This window comes from Sphaeramia orbicularis, chromosome 3 (genome assembly GCF_902148855.1).
Source record: "Sphaeramia orbicularis chromosome 3, fSphaOr1.1, whole genome shotgun sequence".
Classification (NCBI taxonomy): Eukaryota; Metazoa; Chordata; class Actinopteri; order Kurtiformes; family Apogonidae; genus Sphaeramia; species Sphaeramia orbicularis.
In genome coordinates, this window is record NC_043959.1 from 49166908 (window position 1) to 49189775 (window position 22868).

General features: G+C 36.3%; 1 protein-coding gene across 1 annotated transcript in view; it reads left to right on the top strand.

Annotated features, from left to right (window-relative positions):
• Positions 1-22868, top strand: part of galnt18b (UDP-N-acetyl-alpha-D-galactosamine:polypeptide N-acetylgalactosaminyltransferase 18b) — a 109591-nt gene that overhangs the window by 26883 nt on the left and 59840 nt on the right. The window contains 1 exon segment of the mRNA XM_030130884.1: positions 22191-22386. Within this exon segment, the coding sequence (XP_029986744.1) occupies positions 22191-22386 (196 nt within the window).

Below are 22868 nucleotides of genomic sequence, written 5' to 3' on the forward strand. Positions count from 1 at the left end.
GTGCAGGATGTATCCTGTTTGTGTTTGCTAATAACATGTATTGAAGGGGTCAAATTATCGTACATTATGGGACTTTTGGAATTATCGATCATACATCGTACAGAGGATGAACTCATCATACAAATATGATAATTATTGTACGTCTGGCAACACTGGTGACATTGTACAAACCCACAGGTTTCTGTGTAAAGTATCGTAATTGTACTGATAAACTGGCCACAAAAAAATGAGTAGCAAAGTTTGAAAGTGCTGCCAGTTTTTTTTCTAAATTACTTATCTGAAAAGTAGAGCATATGACAAATTAAGATGGATCACGATTTAAGAGTGAGATTGCCCAGCCCTAGTATTAGGTGGAGTAAGTCTTCGTGTAAATCTCAAACAAACAGACCTGTTGACATTTGGTTATAATGAAAAGTTCAATAAACATTCTCCCATACTGGCTGAAAACCTTTCAAAGCTGAGGTACTTTGAATGATCTGCCTTTATAATCACATCTGACACTTTTGGAGTAATTTATGCGCTGTGTGATTTAGAAAATAGGGCATAATTTTAGGGGAAATAAGCCAAATGAAATCACTGTAGTCCATGCATGTGAGTCAATTAGTTCACAGTAATACATTAAAAATATTCAGCATGAAGAATATGCTGTCTGATCAGTATGTATTGGACTTGACTTTGCTCACTCATGGGATTGACAGAAACTTCACATGTTAGGCTGGTTTTATCCCTCCGGCGCTGGCAGCTCTTAGATTGAGAGGTCACCTTCAGGTCATTCAGTCGCCTCGGAGCAGAAATGGAAAAATCTTGATTGATATCGTTGTCCAAGCCTTCAGCTTACTTGCAGATGTTGAAAATGGATAGTCAGTTATCCGACTTAAAGAGTCTGTCTGCACCAGTCTACCACACAAGCCCAACATTTGTCTCACTTTCGTTCACTTCACTTCTTGTCAGCGGATCTAACCACAGTAATGTTACCGTTACTTCCATTGATTTCAACCCACAGCATTTGCTCACATATTCCCCACTTTATTGTTTCTCACAGGAATCTCTTCAGCTTTAACTTGTACTATGTCTACTCTGCTTTTTACATCACATTAAAATCCCAAACACAAGATTTTGAGGGTATCTTGAGACAATTGGCTCTTCTTGTTTTTTTTATTTATTTATTTTTTACAACATCTGATTGGTATTAAGAGCAAGCAGTGCTTAAAGTTAAAAATCAATACTAGAATTGTAGTTTCACTGTTTTACTAGAAGAAACAAACCAATGTGAGCAAGTGAAGCTAAGATGTAAGCTTTGATTTCATTGCCTCAGGTAATTTTTAAAGGAGAAAAATACGTTTGAGCTGCCAGTTGGAAGACTGGTGTGTTTTTTGTGACAAAAAGGTGTTTTTTAAACAAACCCGCAAGGTGCACACAAGAAACCAGATTAAATAGAAAAACAGTTCAAAATTCAATTTTTCAGTAAATCTTGACCTCATTTTATTTTAACATGATTTACTAATTTAACTCTTAATAGTAAAACAAGACACTGCTTCCTGTTTGGGCTCTGGAGGAAGAATTCACCTTGAAGCTAAATGCAAATGATGAGGAACGGTGTAGGTGGAGAAAATAGACTTTCTGCAGTATAATTTTTATTGTCATGTATTCATTTGTTTTTTGTTTATTAGCTCACTGATAGGAATGTGGTGACAGGTTGTGAGATGAGAAGTGACCTCCAACAGTACGACATATTCTTACTTCTACCCTGTTACCTATGATATTTGGTCAAAGTACCCTTCTATCGTCATTGTGTGGATTAAGTCCAAAAGATGCGGTCATGTTTAGGGATAAAAACAACATGGTTCAGGTTAGAACTGGGGTCAGAGTGATGCTGAAACAACAAAGGTAAACATGAACACAGCACTTTTACCTTCTGTTGGACACAAACTGTATTTTTATGTGTACATCCACAAATGTCCCTTACCAGGTTTCTGCTTTTTTATGATATTACCTGGCTCATGATATTGAGTTTCATTCGCTTCAGTACTGCTCTGAACATCGAAACATGATGCTACATGATCTGCCCAGTGTGTTGAAACCTTATGCTGAGGGATTACGACCAAGCAGCTATTGTAATGTGGGAATCAGAATGGACTTGCAACAAAGGAGCTGATCTTTAAGCAGAATGAAACTAGGTTACTTACTGTAACTTTATGCAAACACAAAAGTGAAAGCAGCTCAGGAACGTCAGCAGAGTGAGGTGCATAACATGTAACAACATTTTAATCAAATTCTTTGTTGCTCATTTCCTATGCAGTGTGGTGCAAAGAAGAATTTTTATTTCTGCTCTGTAGTGTTTGTTAGCTTCACTGCCTGCAGAGTCTCAACCAGCACAACCCCCAGGAGATGAGCAGCTCTGTGAGTAGAGAAACTCACAAAAGCTTTGGATGTTAACTGACCTGTGTCACATTACCCTCAAATCTCCAAGAGTGAAAAATCATAGAGTTCTCCACCTGAATAATTGATATATGCCTCACATGAGGGATCATTAGAGACCATAATCAAAAACAAAATATAAAATAAAAGAACAAGTGGAATAATGTCAGCCTGCCATCCTCTCCATGCAGATTCTATTAATATTGAACAGTGGTTTCTCTTTCTCCATGCAGTGGCTAAAGAAAAGAGAAAATCTTCAATGTTTTTAACTCTCTTTTTACTACTACTTGTCAGTGAAAAATTTAACACAGCTTGACAGGAGCCTTCTCATCTTAAGATCTCTTCCTTTTCATTAAAAGTCTCTTGTTCGAGCAGTGCCAGTAGGTGAACATTTTTGCAGAGCTCAACTGGATTTATTTTTATTGCTAGAAAGGCATCACAAAGTAAAAATACTGAAAAGTGGAAATTCTCTGTGAACTCAGTTGTTACTAAATATTTGTAGAGCGTTTGTTACACCAAAGGCAAAACTGATATAATTGATGATAGCATAACAATAACTGGTAGACCATGATAAATTTAGCTTTTTGGAGTTTCAAGTCTACATTAATTCCTTCCAAAACTACACACTTACAGGATGAAATATCTGCTGAGGGTACTTTAGTGAATTCATATACAACCCAAGTGGTAAAACTTTATTTCTGGATCAGGTAGAAGATAATACTTAAATGTCTATAGTATTATAACACCCCAGAGTAAAATGAAAAATATTATCAATTGAAAAACTTCAAAATTATATCTTGTCAATGACTAAGATAATTTAGGGTATCTTAGTGTAGCTGAGTAACTTCAGTCAAAGTCAGAAACAAAAACGCTGGTACCATGCTCTGTTATTCTGCCTTCTTTTATTCTATGTGGCTCTCAGTCAGTTCAGTGTCAGCTCAATGCTGTGATGTACAGACTTCTGACAAGTCTTCACAGCCAGATCTTGCTATATAGTGTAAGCTGCAGTTTGTTAGCATGAGCTGCTCATGCTGCTTTAAGGCATTTTCTGACTGAAACAAGCTGCTGTGGGTGTTGATATGGAAATGTAACCGACAAGAAGATTAATGCCTCAAAATATAGTGAAAAGTCAGGAAAGATGCAGTATGTATAAACCAGTAAAGATGCAGTGATAAACATTTACATATGGTCATGTGTTTTCATTAAGGTTATTTAGTGTCTTGCTGGGAGCTGGTTGTTGGCTGACAGCAGACTTCATTTTTGACTCACTGTTGTTGTACAATGTTGCTGGGTCAATATATAATTGAGGGACTTTTCGAGTTCCCTTTACAAGGTAGCATAATTGACAGGTAGAGCTGACATTTTTGCTGTTTGCAGGCCTAAAATCAACACAGCCATAACACCACATTGCATTTTTACAGAAGGATTCTTAATATCTATCTAAATGTCATATATACAGGGTGGGGAAGCAAAATTTACAATGAACATTTAGTTGTTTTTTCTCAGCAGGCACTACGTCAATTGTTTAGAAACCAAACATATATTGATGTCATAATCATACCTAACACTATTATCCATACCTTTTCAGAAACTTTTGCCCATATGAGTAATCAGGAAAGCAAACGTCAAAGAGTGTGTGATTTGCTGAATGCACTCGTCACACCAAAGGAGATTTCAAAAATAGTTGGAGTGTCCATAAAGACTGTTTATAATGGAAAGAAGAGAATGACTATGAGCAAAACTATTACGAGAAAGTCTGGAAGATACTATTAAAGAAGAATGGGAGAAGTTGTCACCCGAATATTTGAGGAACACTTGCGCAAGTTTCAGGAAGCGTGTGAAGGCAGTTATTGAGAAAGAAGGAGGACACATAGAATAAAAACATTTTCTATTATGTACATTTTCTTGTGGCAAATAAATTCTCATGACTTTCAATAAACTAATTGGTCATACACTGTCTTTCAATCCCTGCCTCAAAATATTGTACATTTTGCTTCCCCACCCTGTACAATTAAGTAAAATTGAAATTGAAAGTTATTTATAAAGATATTGTAGTAACACTGTTGACATAAGAGTGAGATAAATACACACTTAACTTACACACTACGTTATATTAAATAACTAAGAAAGAGGAGAAAGAACATACCTTGGAGTGTTGTCAGTGTTTTCTTCAGGCGGAAATGACATCATGTGAAGCAGGTCATGCGATTTGGAATGAACACACTTCCTTGAGAGGTGTGTTTGTAATGGGTAACTTAATTGAAAATGATTTCTCGGACACAGATGCAATTTGCTATTTTTCATATTAAATTTGATATATTGCACAAAAAGAAATCATAACTATCTCAACTTAATAAAAAGAACACAATCAAAACAAATTTGAATAAGTTCATTTTATTATTGTTTAGCTAATTAGAAGGTGGTTGTTAAATGCAGACAGTTATTTAGTTGACATTTTAGTATATCTAGTCAGTTATTAATTATTTATTAATAAGTGATTATTTCCATAATTAAATAATTATCAGATCAGATTCAGATTCAAGTTTATTTGTCATTTCAGCATATAAAAATACACAGAAATGAAATATTGTACTCAGGTCCCCGACTGTCAGCAGCATTTAGTAAAAATAGTATAAGTTACCGATAAAATAATAAAAATAATAAAATACTGATATAAAAATGTTATGCAATTTTTAAAGACATGATCATAATGAACATAATAAACTTTTTTTTTTTTTTTTTTTTTTACTTTTAATAAAGATGCATGCAAGATATATCCCATAAACTTCAAAAGTCCCTCCATTATATATTGACCCTACTGCTGTAGAGGAGCAGAAGAGAGGCACTAAAACGTTTATTGTACATGCACAGCATGGCCAAGAAGATTTAACTCAGAAAATTATTCAGATCCTCCCACTGGGTAATTAGTGCAGTGATTAATATGTTTCAGCAGCAACGAGTTCTTTAACTTTAACTAATGCAGTGAGTAGCTAGTTAGCATAAAGACTGGACAGTGCCAGGATTTATCAGGCTTGTGAGGGAGTGGTTCAAATAGCAGGACACATCGTTGTCACACATAGACCGGCCACCACACCTGAACCACACTGAGAATACTTGGGATGTGATGGGGGAACATTTTACACAGAGTTTGCCACCATCTTTATAAGATCTTGGTCTAAAATGTAGCCTGTAGAGAAATAAATGCTGTGACTTTAATTGTGACAATTACACTGGGTTACAAAAAAATGTTTTTTGCAAGTTGTCTAGGTTTTTTCAACTGAATTTGGACCCTTTTGCACCGCTAAATCCAAAAATGACATCTGTTTTTCTCAATCAGGTCAGGTTTTTGAAGAATTTGATCTTCTCACAAAATTGATTACATTTTTGTGACTTTATCAGTTGATTTTTTTTTTTTATAGTTCTGACCCAAAATAGGTTTTAAGAGAAAAAAAATCATTTTCTAACAGGATTCCTGTTAGGTACAATGGTGTATTCACTGCAGATGTAGCGGAATACGTCAGGCTTATTTTTGCAAGATCTTCTAGTCGAAGCCATTTCATTCACCTGTAATATTAAAAAAAAAAACATTAATCATAAATTGGCAAAATAAAATCTTCAGAACTCGTTTATTGCAAGAAATATGAAAGAATTTTGTATCATATGATGTGAAAATGCCCATAAATGTAAGCAAAAATGTTAAAAAGCCAATATGTAGCATAGTTCAGAAAGTTGACCTGATTGAGCAAAATTAATGTGATTTTTGGATTCAGCACACCAAAATTATCCTAAATCAGCTCAAAAAACTTAAACAATAAATTTGTTGTTGACCAGTGTTATCAGATGTGTCCTATAATGAAAGCTAAACATGGTGTGTGTGGGCTTTGTATGATTGTGATATTACCACTGAACTGAAGAAATGGGGAAAAAATAACAGTCTGAAATGACTTAATTCATCAGTAAATTTGGAATTAAACATCAAACTAACCCCTGCAGTTCAGCAGGCTCTACGTGTTTTTTAGCTCTCATTTGGTATCTCTTTAAGTCAGCAGTTCCACTTGAGAAGCCTGCAGTCGTCGATCAGTCACTATCACAGCCAAATGATGCTGGTAGTAGTAGTTTGTCAAACATCCTTTTGACACCTAACTAAAAAAATCCATCCTCAGCCGTCTATATTGAAATCAGGGTGTATTTTTGTTGCTATGGATGCAGCCAATAGAGACAGTCAGGAAAGGAAAGCATTCAACAAAGCAATTAAGTGAGTGAAGTTTTTAGGATTGACTGGATAAGCAGAATACATGAATGTCATAAATAGTATTCAAATAACACTATTCATCAGAGTTTTTTCAGATTAACCCCTCACCTCCCACGATTTTTTTCAAGCAGGTATGAGGGCATCTAATTTTAAACCCTTTTACCAGAAATCCTTGTGGAACATGAGTCTTTGGTCCTTATACTTTATTCATCAAGTTTCCACAAAAAAAAAAAAAGAGTTATTGTCACCACTACGCTCGATCACCTGATACTATTGTAAACATGACAACTAAAGAAAAAGGTTTTAAAACAAGCTCTGAGTAATTTCTGATATCTTAAATGAAATGCTTGATTCTGAGATTGCAATTTTCCCAACGAGTCTACATTAGAAACATTCACTCTAAATACATGTAAATATATGCACATATGTTACATATTGAACCTTTAAAGTGTTGCTAATTAAATGTATTATCTGTGTGGGAAAATGTATTTACTCTTTGGTAATCTGACAAAAGGCTGTAAATGGAAAACAAGGACCTCAGCTGCTGTGTACAACAGAACACTAAGAGAAAATAAACCTGCACAAAAATAAGCTTATTTTGGTTCAAGGTCAACTAACAGGGCTCACATAAGACCAGAGTGTATTTTTATTTTTTCATCTGAACAAAGGCATGACTTTCAATTTTTGTTCATTCATTTGTGATTCTGAAATGTTTTAAATCACTGCTTTTATTTTGCAGCTCATACATTTTTTTAGATGTTGTGTTTTTTTTGTTTTGTTTTTTATCAATAAAAAAACCCTTGAGCGTTGATCATGATTCAGACTCATAATTCAGCATCTACTCATCACTCCTCTCAAAATTCAATACAACTTTTTTTCTTAAAACATGATACATTTAATGAAAATTGTATGATCTAGTGTATGTCTTGAGTGATAATATCCTGGAGATATACTTCAGAATCATTTTCAGCAAATAATTTACGTTGGATCTGGGAGATGGATGTCCAAGGAGATAGATTAATTGCTTTCCATGCCCTGTATTTTCACAAGCCCTCGGCCATCAGTTTATTTTCCAGCTCTCGGGTGAATGCGCTGAAATATTTTTGATTTATCTCCTATGAGTTTTTCTGAGAAGAGTCTGTGCTCCAGCCTGTGGTTTATAATAATAATAAAAAAAACCTGCCCTGTAAAGGACAAATGATGTTAAATGCTGGGCACAGATAACACACGCAAGATGAAAAGTAAAAAGATAGAGGGAGATGCATTTTTTTACAGCTTTGGATTTGAGGAAGTCAGATCTGATAGGAGCTTATAGAAAAGGCATCTCAGATGAATGAATTTAATGGAATGACAAATACAGCTTTTCAACTTGAAAAGTGGGAATGAGAATAGTGACGCAGGAACAAAATGTTGGGAACTTGATATCAAAATCTGTCAGCGCTGTCTCATAATATGTGGTGGTCTTCAAAGGCTGAAAAATATTGCAGTTAGTTGCTAGAATTTGTTGCTGTTAATGAAACTGAATTTCTAGAGGAGAATCCGTCTCCAGAAGGATAAAAAAGAAAAAAAAAAAAAAAAAACACACAAAGACGGCCTTTGTTGCCTTGTGAAGGGCACGAGTGATTTCAGTGCTTTAATGAGGAGAAATGAACAAAAGGGGTAGAGATGACAAAGGCTGCTATGAGTAAATATGACCCTCATCCTAAATTCTGCCACTTTGTGTCCCCTCTTGGGAATAAACATAGAGAAAGACAAAGCTACACACCCCTCTCCTCTTTCAAGAGGAAAATGTCAGTGTGACGTGCCAGTTACTGATGCGTCCTAATGAGAGGGCCCCCCCCACCTCCTCCAGGGCCACTCACAGATCCCCATCCAGTACCTATACTAGGGTGGACTCGGCCTCCCACCCAGTAAACATACTAATTGGTTATTAGCTGCATTTGCTGTCAAGAAATAGCTGAGACAGGAGAAATAAATATAGTATGTATTATAAGTGTGCTGTGTAAACGTGTACAGCAGATCTCGGCCAGTGTGTATGAGCTGCTGCGTTCTGAAAACAAATACTTACAATATGTAGTACAGTGTTACATGGATGTTGACAGTGGTAGGACCTGGGATGACAAAGGTGTCCTCAGCATGAAAAAATAAACCCTGTTCTCAGCTCCTGAACAAAGTTTTTCAAGATGTAAAGTAGGAATGTGACTCCATCAGTGATGATAAAAATACATAAAGCTGCAATATAATACATTTCATCTCAAGTAGGGATGCACCGATACCACTTTTTTCCAGACCGACTATGAGTACTTACATTTGAGTACTTGTCGATACCGAGTACCGATACGAGTACTTAATAATCCCATTCCAGTTCTTAGTTCCTTTTGTAAATGTGCTTTATTGTCGTTGTCATTAGTCTGACTGGAACAAAGTGCTGCTACTGACATTTAATGTGTTGGAATGAGCGTTTCTCACTTAATCCACCAGGGAGCGCCGCTCTAAATTAACCATACTGGATAAATACCACAAAGAAGAGTAAAGTTTTTTGAGAAGAAGAAAATCCGTAATAACAAACATGGAGACGACAGAGGCAACACTAATGTGATACTAATATTGCAACGTTTTCGCTGGTAAGGTTTAAAAACTTAGCTTCAGCAGGTAGAGAAAAGAGAAATGAGTGATAGGTTTCGTTTTCAATTCCGCTGGCAACGGTCCGCACCGCTCCGTACTCCCGGTGGTATTCTCTGTCCGTGTACGCATCCGCGAGCACCTGGCAAACGGATGGAATGTACGTAGAAGACGGACAGAATGCTGCGTCTGTCTGTGTCTGTAACATTACTGTCAGTCAGTGTTACTTTTATCACCGTCATTTATTTTGAAAAATCTCCACACTCTTCACACTCCCCACACATTATTCCACCGCCGCGTACCTGCTGCACTGAACTGTGAATGTTACACTCAAAAAAATGATTCTTGGCTCTAATAAACACAAAGTAATATTTTAAAGTAAAATGTAACTGAAATATATGAAATTTAAAGTTTATTTATCCGAAAAAGTCGAACATAATGTGAATATGCTTAGTATAAAGTGAATCTAAACAAGTAAAGTGAACTTTATTTACTAGATCACATAAAAAGGCTGAGCGTCACAGTCAAACCCAGTTTATGTAAAAGTTTGCATTAACTAAAGCAAATCTGACTGAAGGTATTTAATTTATTCATATTGACTCAATATGATAGAAAAAACATTGTATTAAATGCAACTCTTTACATTAAACTTATGTAATAAAATTACATGGAAAATTTACATGTAATTAAAATACATAAAATCAACATTTTTGGCTTAATTTTTTTTTTTGAGTGTACACGGCTGTAAGTGGTATCGGTGCATTTGTATCGGATTACTTTTACGAGTACAAACACAAGTACACACACTGAGTATTGAAGCCGATGCCCGATACTCGTATTGGTGCATCCCTAATCTCAAGATAGAATATGATGCTGAATATTTAAAAAAAGATTGTTTGATTTGATTTTTGTTTTTTTTACTGCTCAGCTGAGGGGTATTGTAATCGTTTTGCCGTCTGTCCGTCTGTCTGTCCATTCAATGACATAATCGCATTATCTGAAGAATGTGTTGACATATCTTTACCAAATTTATATTGTGGATGCATCGTGGCATGGAGCGGAAGCCTACTGAAAATATGTGACCTTGACCTACTTTTTCAAGGTCAAATGGCCTTGTACCTTGTGCAGTTATAATATCTGAGTACTTTCAAATATAAATATGTATGTAATAAGTTTTACACAAAGACAATCTAATCTAAATTATAGGGCAGTAACTTTCAACAGAATCTTACACTATATTTGGCCGAGGGGGATTAAAAGTACATAGCATGTTATGTTTTTAAAGCTGTAGAGGAAATCAGAGGAAAAATCAATGCCAGATATTGAAAATACACACCTTCCCTCTGCAGCTCTTTCCACTCAGTCCAAATCAAAACACTAAATATAAAGCAAGTAGTGCGTTGACCCGTGGGGATCCCTTGGTTCTAGGTGTGATAGTTTTTATGCTGTTGTGTATTTGTGCATCCTGTACTGCATTTGTCCAGCAGTCATCGCCAAAACTTTGTTGGAGTAGCAACATGATTGTAAGACTACTGTATTCCAAAAATTACTAATTTCTCCCAAAATATTGGCCCTATCAACTTGCCATTTTTGCTAGTCTGTTCCTTGACCAAAAATACTTAAGTATGCCAAACTGCAGCAGTCAGCTCTTTACAGATTTTATGTGAATCTCCAGACACATGCACGCACACAGAGGCCACTTGGCTTTTATAATATAGATGATCACCTGTTTGTAAGGTCCTCTTACCTGCATAAAAACACCTTTGATTAGCCAGAATCTGCATCACAGAGTAAACGTTCTACAGCCTGAAAACAGCTTCCACAGGAATCAGTCAAATTCTTGCTTCCTCTCAGACATCTTGAGGCATAATATGCTGAAAGGTAATTATGAAATATTTGCTCAGTAAAAACAAAAACTATCGAGCGCTGCAGCTTTAAGCAGACAGCAGTTAATAAGTTAACTAAAAACAGCTCAGTCTCTAGTTGATATATAGTATTTGTTTCTGTAATACTGCAGTTCTTTGTCTTATTTATGCTTTTTCTTTTTGACCTGTTAAAAAAAAACTTTAGGACCTTTCACACACTTTTTCCATGGGTCAAAAAAAGTCACTGACAACAGTACTAGAAATGAAAACTAGACCTACTCCTCGCCTTAAACCATTTCTTCGTACCTGTTTTGTCTCCATCTACACATGTAAGTTACAGCCTAAAACTTGTATTATTTTCTTCACTGACAGCAATAGAACCAGTTTAAACAATAAAACAAATTAATAAGCAGCTAATTCTAAGTAGCAAACAACAGCTGCAATTTATGAACTGTGTCATTTGTATGAAGGGATTTCTTTATAAAAGTTTAACTTAAACCTCTGTAAACCGGCATGAATAGCTGCCAGGTTATGTGTCCTTGGTGATAAGCCAGGTGGTCATGTGACTGTGTTGTAGAGCGCATTATTGTTCAGCATACAACACAGTGTACCAAGGTTATTATTGTTAACAAAAACTAACGAAATGACAAAAGCTAGAATTGTAAAAACATTTTCGTTAACTGAAATAAAGAAAAACTATAATTAAAGGAGAAAAAAATGATAACTAACTGAAACTGTATTGTGTTGTTACAAAACTAACTAAAACATATAAAAATTATGGATAAAATTCCCTTTGTTTTTGTCTTTGTCAATGTCAGATTGATAGGAAATAGATTTATTTCCCTCAAGCAATTTTAGCTGTTGGCACCATATGATATTTAATGGTCCATCACTTCTCGTCACTTGTCGTTTACAGTCATCTTCTGGTCCCCACTCTACATGGAAACATGGAGACTAAAGTTGGGAGAAAGCTGCAGAATCCTGTCTGGGATTTATTTGAACATGATGGCGAAGAAGATAAAGATATGAAAAAACTAAACTAAAACTAAGCATTTAGAAAATAACAAAAAATAATAAAAACTAGCAAACCTGCTCTAAAAACTAATTAAATCTAACTGAATTGGAGGGGAAAAAAAAGTCAAAACTAAATAAAACTAAACTATAATGAAAAATTCAAAACTATAACCTATTATAACCTTGCAGTTTACTACCCATAAACTGTATATAATTACAGTGGTAGATGATGGTCACCATGTTGGCTTTTTGGATCCAGAATGACCATGTTTGGATAAAAGCGGCAGAGCTGTAGGAGAGCAAGGGGTCATAGGTGAGATAAACAGTGTCTTAGTGACATGGTAAAAACTTCATCAAGCCTTGGAAAGTCAATTTACAGTAATATTAATGGAACATATTAACTATACTCGAGCTGTTTGTCAGGAAAAGGTTCATTTTATTAAATAAAAAAAACACTCAATATCTACTTCAGCAGGCAAGAGAGCTGTCAGCCGTGCCTGTCAATCAAAGGCCAGTTCTGCAGACATTGAAGCCTTCTATTTGACCTGAGATCTGATTAACGGAGCAGTGATTTAAAGACCATCAGAGGCACTACCACATCATGATATTAGAGGTTCCAAAGGTTCCAAATTAAACAAATGATTCCTGGAAAAAATACTGACTCAGTATTTTTAGTAAGAAATTCAATATAAGTCATCGGGGCTCGGGGGTTTTAGAAGCCAACCCCCAGTGGTCGTTGGTGGTATTACAGCTTTAAGGTACTTCCACCTTGGCTTCATTTTAGAGCCAAGGTCCTTACCCTTTGATGCTACTAAAGAAAATAGCATATAGCATCTATTTGCACACACTAAGGACTATGTAATATATGTGTGATTCTAAACCACAGACTGAAAAAGGCTTACTCTAAAGGCCCAGTTCCTTTCAGTGAAGGCTGTGGAGATGTTCCCCTAATATCTAAGGCTTTGGCAGTTTGGCTTTTAGGGACCTGAGATGTAATTTGGAGCTAAGCAACTCCATTATCAATTTAAATCTGTAAATTGATTCCAAACCTCAGAGGCAGCCTGTGCAAAGATGATAAAACAGGAGTAATGTGATTGTGCCATTTAGCTTCTGTTAGAAGCCTGCTGGAAATTTTTCACCACCGAGAACTAAAATGGCAAAGGCAGGAGAAGAATGAGTGGAGGCATAAAGAGATGAGAGTACTTCTGACCTTCTGTATGTTGTTGTAATCAAGAGCAGTTTGATCTTAGCAGTATTTCAGAGTTCAAACACACAGCTGAACTTTTCATCTTCCTATATTTAACATAAAAGGCAAATGGCACCAGACTGCACATTTAGACACAAGTGGTAATGTAAAGCTTACAAAATGTAAATTGGTGTTTTTCTATCAGCTATTCTTTTGTGAACGATCTAAAGAGGATGCAGTTTGTTGATGTAGAGGCAAGTCACAGCAAGAGGCTGTGATATGCTCATGGAAACCGAAGCAGGCACCACACAGTATAATTTATACAAAAATCCCTTTTGCGCTTCATTTCTATTTGCATGCATCACCTCATGCACTGCAGTCAAGTGTAAAGAAGATTTTTTTCAATATTAGGGCTTCATTTATGTTTAATAAAAATGCTCATACATTTTTAGGAGCAAATTTGGGGGCACCTGGTTTCATAGCAGTTCAGTTTCACAGCAATTTACAAGTTTAATGATTTGCAGCGACTACTGCTATGACACCTCCTAATCATCAAGTCTATATTTAACTGTACTGAAATTACGCAACAATGAATGTGGATTATCACTTGTAAAATCTGACAGATGACGTAAATTAGAAAAAACAACTACATTTAGCTCTGTCATTTACAATCATTGCTGTTTATATTCCTTTATTCCTCAGAATTATGGTCAGATTCTGCTCATAATGAGGGTTAAATATTGGATCTCTGGTGGCTTATTGTTAGCTAAGGCAGCAGATATGTCTATTCAAAGTTGCTTCACCTCAGTATTTGGTTTCTTTCTCAATTGATGGCTTTTAAAATGAGTGTTTTTAGGGCACTTAGAGTGTTTTTGGGAAACTAATGGTGTTGAGCAGGCCAAATGAGGAACTAAGTAATAAAGAAGAATAGTCTCGTCTAGTGTTCACAGTCCAGTACAAAGCCATTTGCAGTGTATCTTCCCAGTCTTGGTGATGTATCAGTATGTGCTTAGTGCTGGGAAAAATACATGAAATCAATACCACAGTGTGTGTCAGTACTGGGTGGCCCAGTGGTGCAGTGGTTAGCACTGTCACCTCACAGCAAGAGGATCCTGGGTTTGCCACGATGGGCATTTGTGTGTGGAGTTGGTATGTGCAAAGACACACACATTAACCCATAAAGACCCAGTGCTACTTTTATGGTGGTTCGTAAATACATTTTTCTCTACATTTACCCTTTCTTAAGTGATTGTATTATTATCCTCTTTATTCTGCATAAAAGTTTAGAGTAAATTCAAAGGTTATTTTGTCAGAAACACAGAAAACTAAAGAATAAGTGACTCTCTCAGTAAAATATATGAATAACTGAACATAAACAAAGTGTCTCCACCCACTGTCGTTGATCCAACTCCATGGGTTTTACTGATGAATCCATCTGTTTCCACTTCATGGGTTAATAGGTTAAGTGGTCATTCTAAACCACCCAAAGGTTTTAGTGTGAGTGAATAGTTGTTTAGTTCTATATATCAAACTTTCTTTGACATTTCCAGGGCGTACACCATCTTCACCCGTTGGTAGCTAGGATCGGCTCCAATATGTACAATCTCTCCTGTTGCTTGAGATATATGTCACTAACATCAAAATGGATGTTAGTTCAGAATCAGAGTGCTTTATTAATCCCAGGGGAAAATGTTCATATAGTACATATTTGTACAATATACTAAACAAATATTATAAGTGAAAGTAATGTACATAAATAAGTGTCCACAAATATTGTTTATTTTATAATTATGTGGAATTATATATATTATTAATTATTATATTTGGTTGGATTAAACCGTCTGATGGCCACAGGAAAGGAATGATTTCCTGTGTGGTTCAGTGGTGCATTTGGGTGGTATCAGTCTCTCGCTGAATGTGCTCCTGTGACTGAGTAGCACATCATGGAGTGGATGAGTGGAATTGTCCAATAATGTCCTGATCTTGTACAACATTCTTCAGAACTTCAGCATATTTCAGCTCATTCTTCAAGACCGATGTGGAAAAGTATTGTAAGAGATGAAAATGACTACAAGTCTGGTAATGTTGAACCCACAGAGATGTCTTCAGTGACTCCGAAACAGATCGTGAAGAGAAGGGAGGGGGGCTTCTATGTGGAGTTTGCATGTTCTCCTTTGTCTGTGTGGGTTCTTTGACTTCATTCCACTGTCCAAGGACATGCACCTCAAAAGGTTAATCACCCGTGTGTGAGAATGTGAGAGTGGATAATTGCTTATTTGCCTCGGCGACACATCCACGGTGTACCTCACCATCACCCGTTGGTAGCTGGGATAAGCCCCAAGGATTAAGTTTCAGAAAATGAATGAATCATTGCATCAACACTTTGGTAAATGTACAGAAAAAAGCATTTGAAATACACAAGTTTAAGTAATCAGTATTCTGGAGTTCTACAATTTGTCAGAGGTCTTCATGCATGTAAAACAAAAACTTTGCTTCATTGTCATTTCAATTTCCTCATTAATTAGGGCAAACACATTTATCATCAGTATCATAATTACAGTCATATTCCAAGTAGATAAGGAGTCTTTTAAAACTTTTTCTTGAACTCACAAGACAGACAAAAGAAGTCTGAAATTAATAACTGTTTTATGATGTGTGTTTAGTCTCTGCAGGCAATGTATGTGACTGTGGTAGCGTGGAGAGGATTTTCTGCACTATTGTCAAAACTGCCTTGAATGTGAAAAGTTTTTTAAAATACTTGATCTCTCTTAGCTGACAGCCGCTTTGATACTAAGTTGTAGAAACACTAGTGTGTCCTGAAATTTTCATGTGGATGATAAGACCTGCTCTTTTTTTTTTTCTTTTACCGACTGAAGTCTACGTCAAGGTCTTCTCCTCCCACTTAGTCATGTCAAAATGAATGCACAATGAATATTTGACTGCAACACAATGTTTGATGTTGTGGCTCCATACTCTTCTCTCATTATTTTGCTTGTAAAATGACACAGTGACTGAGAATAAATTGCAAACTGTCTGCTTTAATTGGTGGGTGTTTTCAGAAAGTGAATCAGTCGAAAAGACAAAGAACAAAGACTTGTTTTTACGTAGTTGCCTGGAATCAAGGTCAAACAGAAACCGCTATCTGAATAAAACACCGTTTACCCGTGAATTTTAGTTTGTAGTTAAATACCTGTGACTTATTCTATAGACGCCTTATGGAAACATCTCGTCTTTGACTCCGTCATAGAAACTATTCTGTTGCTCTACATCTTCATGAGTTAAGTAGACTCTAAATTATTAAGGCAAAACCATCGATACAAACTGTAAATTATGTATCTGGTCAATACTGATGTTACTGTTAACATTAACTCTGCTATTTTAAAAACTTTAAACATGAGGTATTATAAATATAATTTTAACATGGGGTCAAAACGAATAAATACACTAGATAAATAAGGATCTGTGATGCTTTGAAAGGAAGCGTCGTTGTCCATTTCCAGTATCTGGTGTACGGTAGAGAATGTGTTTTATTGATTTTTTCTTTAACTGTAATTGTTTTAATGGTCAGATCCTTCTCTTTATCTGCGGGAAGCAGGTAAAAAATTCAAGCCTACAGCAGTTTTATCAGAAGATACATCTGTACCATCTGTGATTTAGTGCTGCATGGAGCAGAGTTATCTCTAAGGTGTCAAAATGATAATGATTTGCTTTTGAAATTCAAAACATTTTCTTCCCTGCAGTCAGGAGGGGATGAATAAACACCATGTGATAAAAATCTTTGTGTATTGTTAGGGCAACTTCATCATTATAAATAATCTTCTAAAGGATCAGATTATAATTTAACATGACTGCGGCATCTCTTAAAAGGAAGTTCTTGTAGGACCTGGAGGTTTATTGTTGGCTTTCAGTCACTATTCTTTAAAAGTCTACGTGTTTTCTGCTGCGTTGATGACAATGAGTGTGTGATGGCACAAATTCACAGCGTGTCTACTTGTTTGTGCGTATTTTCTCTTCTGGCTTTCTGTGACTGTGGGAGTAGGCGGCTCTCGCTGAGATACCTTGCCGCGTACGCTGTGGAAGCACACTCAGCGCTGCACTCCACACACGCCTGGAGTGCTGCTGGGAAGCCCTGGGAATACTTCCCCTGTCTACACACATACCCTCTACTTTTTGCCTCAGGTATTTGGCTGTGCTTTACTTGAGTTAGCACCAAGGTGAGTTGACTGAACGTGTACTCAAGAGAAAACCGCTCTCCAAACACCAAGGTTACAGTTTGTCACATGACCTGTTTAATGAAAAACAAGTAATGCACCACGATGTTGTGTCATGATTGGGATTTATTTGAACCCACGTAACTCAACCACATTTGTCAAACATCTGCTGTGCAGTACGTGACTGAACCAAACAGTCAACACTCCTACGTCTGAAAGGTTACGTCCAAACAACAGCAACGTGTCCTAGCAGATACTTTAGGGATTTGCGGCTGAGAAGATGGTCTCTGTAGACCTAATTAATCAGAACTACATACAGTCAAATGAAGGGGCCTTCAGGCGTACTAACCAGGACTGAAAGACTTTTATCCTGTCCTGAGTTAAATCATACTGTTGTCTTATCAAGAGCTGAGACACTTTGCCTCCACTTCACAGCCGTCAAACTCCAGAAACACTGCGTTGAATTTGAGGAGTTGAAGTTATTTTGCCTCAGGCTTGTGTCTGAGTGTTCACTGTTCAACTTGGATGTTGGTTCACTTTTTGATTACATTTTTTATTTCACTGTGTTTTTTAAGATTATTTTGTAAAGCTATTCTTCTATTTTTGTTACGTGTGATACGGTTTAATTAAATATTGGTTTCTCAAATAAGTTTACATTAGCCACGTCTTTCATGATAAAAATACATGCAGTTATAGTAACTCTACAGATTTCTTTGGCAAAAGTATGAGCATGTCACACATTGCATGTGTGTGTAAAGACTTCTGATAACCAACAATTTCATTTCACAATGGTGCATGAGAAAATGCCAAACATTTGCTGGTTTCATTCTTTCCAGAATGACAATTTGTCTTCGTTTTATAGTCAGTAAATGTAGTTATTGCATTTATTATGCAGCATTCCACTGTTGCATTTTAAGGGAATTTTTTATTTATTTTTTCCTATTTCAACAAATACCCATCCAGAGTTGTGTCCCTTGCAATGTGTCAGTGGCAAGAGAAAATGTTTTTTTATTCCATTGGAATTGTGTCTATATGATGCTTATCAGTTGTTTGCCCTGTTTCCTCAGAGCAGGAGGGTCCTGGGTGTTGGGTAGTGATGACCTTTCTGTGTGGAGTTTCCAGATATTCTGGCTTCCACTGTGCAAAGACATCCATCTGAATAGATTAACTGGTCTATGTAAACTACCCAAAGATATGAATGTGGATTGAATGGTGGTTTGTTTGTGTATATTAGTCCTGCAATGAACTAGCAACATGTCCTAATGTCTCAGCATATTTCACCGTATTCTTCAAGTCTGGTAATGTTGACACTGCAGAGGCGTCTTCATTGACTCCAAACTGATCTCAGAGAGAGAAAGTTACAATGAAATCACCTCCCTGACACTGGGGTGTGTAGTCTTTCTGTCATTTCAATCTGATACTTTAACAGTTTTAACACAAACTGTGACTTTTTTATATGTAAAATGATCCTTTAAACTGACAGGCATTAAATGATTGCATAATAAAAACTCTCACCAATGGCTTTAACACTTTTTTTTATTATTATTATTATTATTATTATTATTATTATTATTATTATTATTATTAAAATTAGGTCCCTCGGGCCACAATTTAAAGCAGCTGGACTTTGGCTCCATATTGTCATTAAGTCATCAAAGTAATGTAACTCAGTATATTTGGTTTGTTTAAAGTAGGAAAAGCTGTTTTTTTGTCATTTGGATACTTTGCATTATTCGTCAGTGCATGTCATGGAGTTTGGTATAGGTATTTTAAACTGTTTTTACATTTACAGTTTTTACCATGATATAAAATTACATACATTTGTGGAAAAAATTATTAGACTACCTTTGATTTCTTTAATTTCTTGTTTGTTTTAATGGCTGGTACAACTATATGTACATTTGTTTATAATATAATGATAACAACAAGAACAGCTCATAAGAGTTTAATTTCAGAGCTGATATCTAGATATTTTCCATGGTTTTCTTGATAATAACCAAAATCACTTCAGTTCTTACATCAATAGCTATTGCATTGTACTGCCAAAAACAGTGCTTTTAGGCATTCCATGTTTTCTTTTCTGTCTGTTTTAGTCACATGATACACACAGGAGTTAGTACTTGATTGCATAACCATTGTTTTTGATGACTGTTGGTGGTCTAATAATTTTTTCCATGATTGTATATTGTTGTAGATTATTTCCTATCACTAAGTGTCATTTACTTACATTATATTCCGTTTTCCTCCGTAACTGGAACTCATTGCAATTGCATTTATTTTACTGCCCAATATTATCAAACATTTTATAGAGAAAACATTTAATCACTCATGAGCCAAACAAGAGACAACTCGATCAATTCGATGCATGACTTGTCATCACCAAATGCTTACAAAGTAATGAAAATTTCTTAGTGCGGTTCAGTCTAACATTTAGGATAATTTAATTACCTATGACATAATTTAATTTCATGAATGTCCAATGAAGGAAAGCCACTGTGTGTGCTCATTCTGCTGGATACAAACCAGCTGGGGTATTTTTGCTCACCTTCCAAAGGCATTTAAGCTGCTGCCTCTTCAGAAGCATTTCTTTGTTTTTGTTCGTCATGTAATCCTTTCACACATGCCTCCATATTGTCTGCTTAGGTTTAGCTCGGCTGATACGCTTTGTCACTTGTATGTTCTGCTCATGAATATTAACCTTCTCCAATCTGCTTAAAACAGGCATACACACCAAACGGACACACACACACACATGCAAATAGGTGTAAGCGCACACATTTAACCTTGTTTTTTTTGCATAGAACCTCAGTGAAGGACTCCTTTAAGCCATTTCTTTTCTCTGCTCACATGTCAGTCTAGGAGGCGTCTGAGTTTGTGCTCATTTCTCACAGCTACAATCACGACTTTAAACATTACACTTATGAAACTCAACAGGCTTTTATTAATATGAATCCATTTCTTCCACATCTCAGAAAATCATCACCATAATATTACAAATTAAAAACAAATGTCTTGTCCCTTGCAGGTACCTTGGCCACTACAGTGCTACTGGAAAAAAATGATCATACTTTCTGGCATTATTTCTAATAACCTTCAGCTGTCAGCAGTAGCCATTACTGTTGAAGCCAAATTGGTTTCTTTTTTATTCCTGCATAGCTCTATACTGCTGGGGGGGGACTGATACCTTTTCTTTTAATTAAGTTATTAACAGATTATTGCAGAACTACTTTTAATAGGATTTAATTTCCTGCTGATTATTATATTTCATGTAATTATATGCTAACATTGTTGATGACTTGAAATTCAGTCTATTTCAATTAGCTTAAGTATTATTATTTGATTTCCTTATTGCCATTTATTCCTTATAGACCTTGTGAATGCAGTTGTATTTGTTCAGTGTTGCAGTAAGCTCTTTTCCTTGCATTTTCAGCTTAAGCTTTTTCAGCTAAAGTGCTCATGAAATGACATTCCAGATTTTCTCAACTTCTCTAACACCAACCTCTTGCCCACACCTCCGTGTTTTCACGAATCATAAATATCACTGACACTAAAGCTCTGGAATAGCCACGCTTCACTGTGGCACACTATTGCCGGCCTGCGGGTACAGTGGCTCTAAAATGTCTGTGTTAAATTAAAACACTCCAGACGGTCTGGTGGTCGACTAACGTGGGCTGTTCAAACTCTGAAGTCGGTTATTTAAATACCAAGATGGATGATGCATGATAGAGATGTCACGATGTTATTTTTGTATTTGATAAAATACAGAAATTCAATTAATGATAATAAATGAGACTGAATACAGATGGACAGACAGATTTTTTTGGTCTGGTGTTATTTTTATCTCTGAATCTTGCATGTTTTTTGCTGTTTAAACCACTCGCCTGTGTTTATGACTCTCTGAAGTTTGCCTCCAAAAGATATAAACCTCTTGGAAATGCTGCAGCATTTTAACAGATGCCACCAATGTTTTATGTAGTCTGGCCATGAACTGGGTCTATCATCAGGGACCACAAGCAGTAATATAGTGTTTGTCACACTGAACGTGTGCTTGTTAAATGTCCCTCTACTTTCACTGCTGCTCAGCTGTAAAATGACTCACTTTCTCCTCTTCAGTTTTAGTCCTTTAAACTGAGAAGGAGTATCTACCTCTGTATTCTTATGAAGTGTGGAGCACACAGAGTGATTCACCTATAACCAAAAATAACCTAAAAACTCAACTGTATTAATTATTAAAGAAGCCCAGGAGTTTTCTCTAGGTGTCTGTAGGGAAATATGTTTCACTTTCTCGCTCATGTGAAGGTCAAAGAGCAATCTCGACCAACCCACCAGCTGTTTTAAGGGATTAAGTCTCTTCTTCAAGGACATTTTAGCTTCCAGCTACTTCTCTGAACTCTGTTGTCTCTGTTGAAGGACAGTCAGTCAAGTATCTTAAAATAACACGCCACCCTTCACCTGCTAACATATATTACAGTGCAAAGAAAACAGCATTTATCACAGTGATTATATTAGTTCTATCATTTTTCCACATTCCCGAAATGTCACCCTACGCATAGCGGCACCGCAGGTTGAGAAGTTGCGGCCTAGACGAGCGTTCATGCTATTTGTCTTCCTGTGCCTCCTAGAGACTCCAGGGAGAGGAGAGGACAGTCAGGCCGACACATCATTCTCCGACTCTTCGCTGTTCGCTCACTGGGGTCAAGAGCTCGGTCCAGACACCCGTAGGGTGGCACTGAAGATGTTCCAGTACTACGGCTACAACGGCTACCTCAGTGATCGACTCTCTTTAGACCGGCCAATCCCAGACCTCAGGCCTGATGGGTAAGATTACAGGTAGAATGGTGGTCAGATGCTGTCAACTTCCAACCTCAGAGGAGCTTAAGTGCTTCTTCATCAAATGCTTGAAATGTGTTGGAGGTAGAAGAAAATGGATATTGTCGTAGGTTTGGATGGCTTTGTATTTATACTGTTACAATGTACAGGGGAGAGGTTCTACGCACTGTACAGATTACATTTTTTTCTTTTCTATTTATATACCTATGTCACATGAACCAACACCAGCAATTACAGGCATATCATTCTGCAAATGGTTTATTTATTTTTTTATTTATTGAACCTTTATTTAACCAGGTAAGTTAGTTGAGAACTGATTCTCACTTTCAATAACGACCTGGTTTAACATATGTTGTTAACTTTTGGCATAACTGGTTAATGTCAAAGAAAATTGTTGTCAGTTGTCAGTGCCTTTTGTTCATTGTGGTTCACAAAATAGTCAAAATGTACGATAAGATGAAAAATGTGTG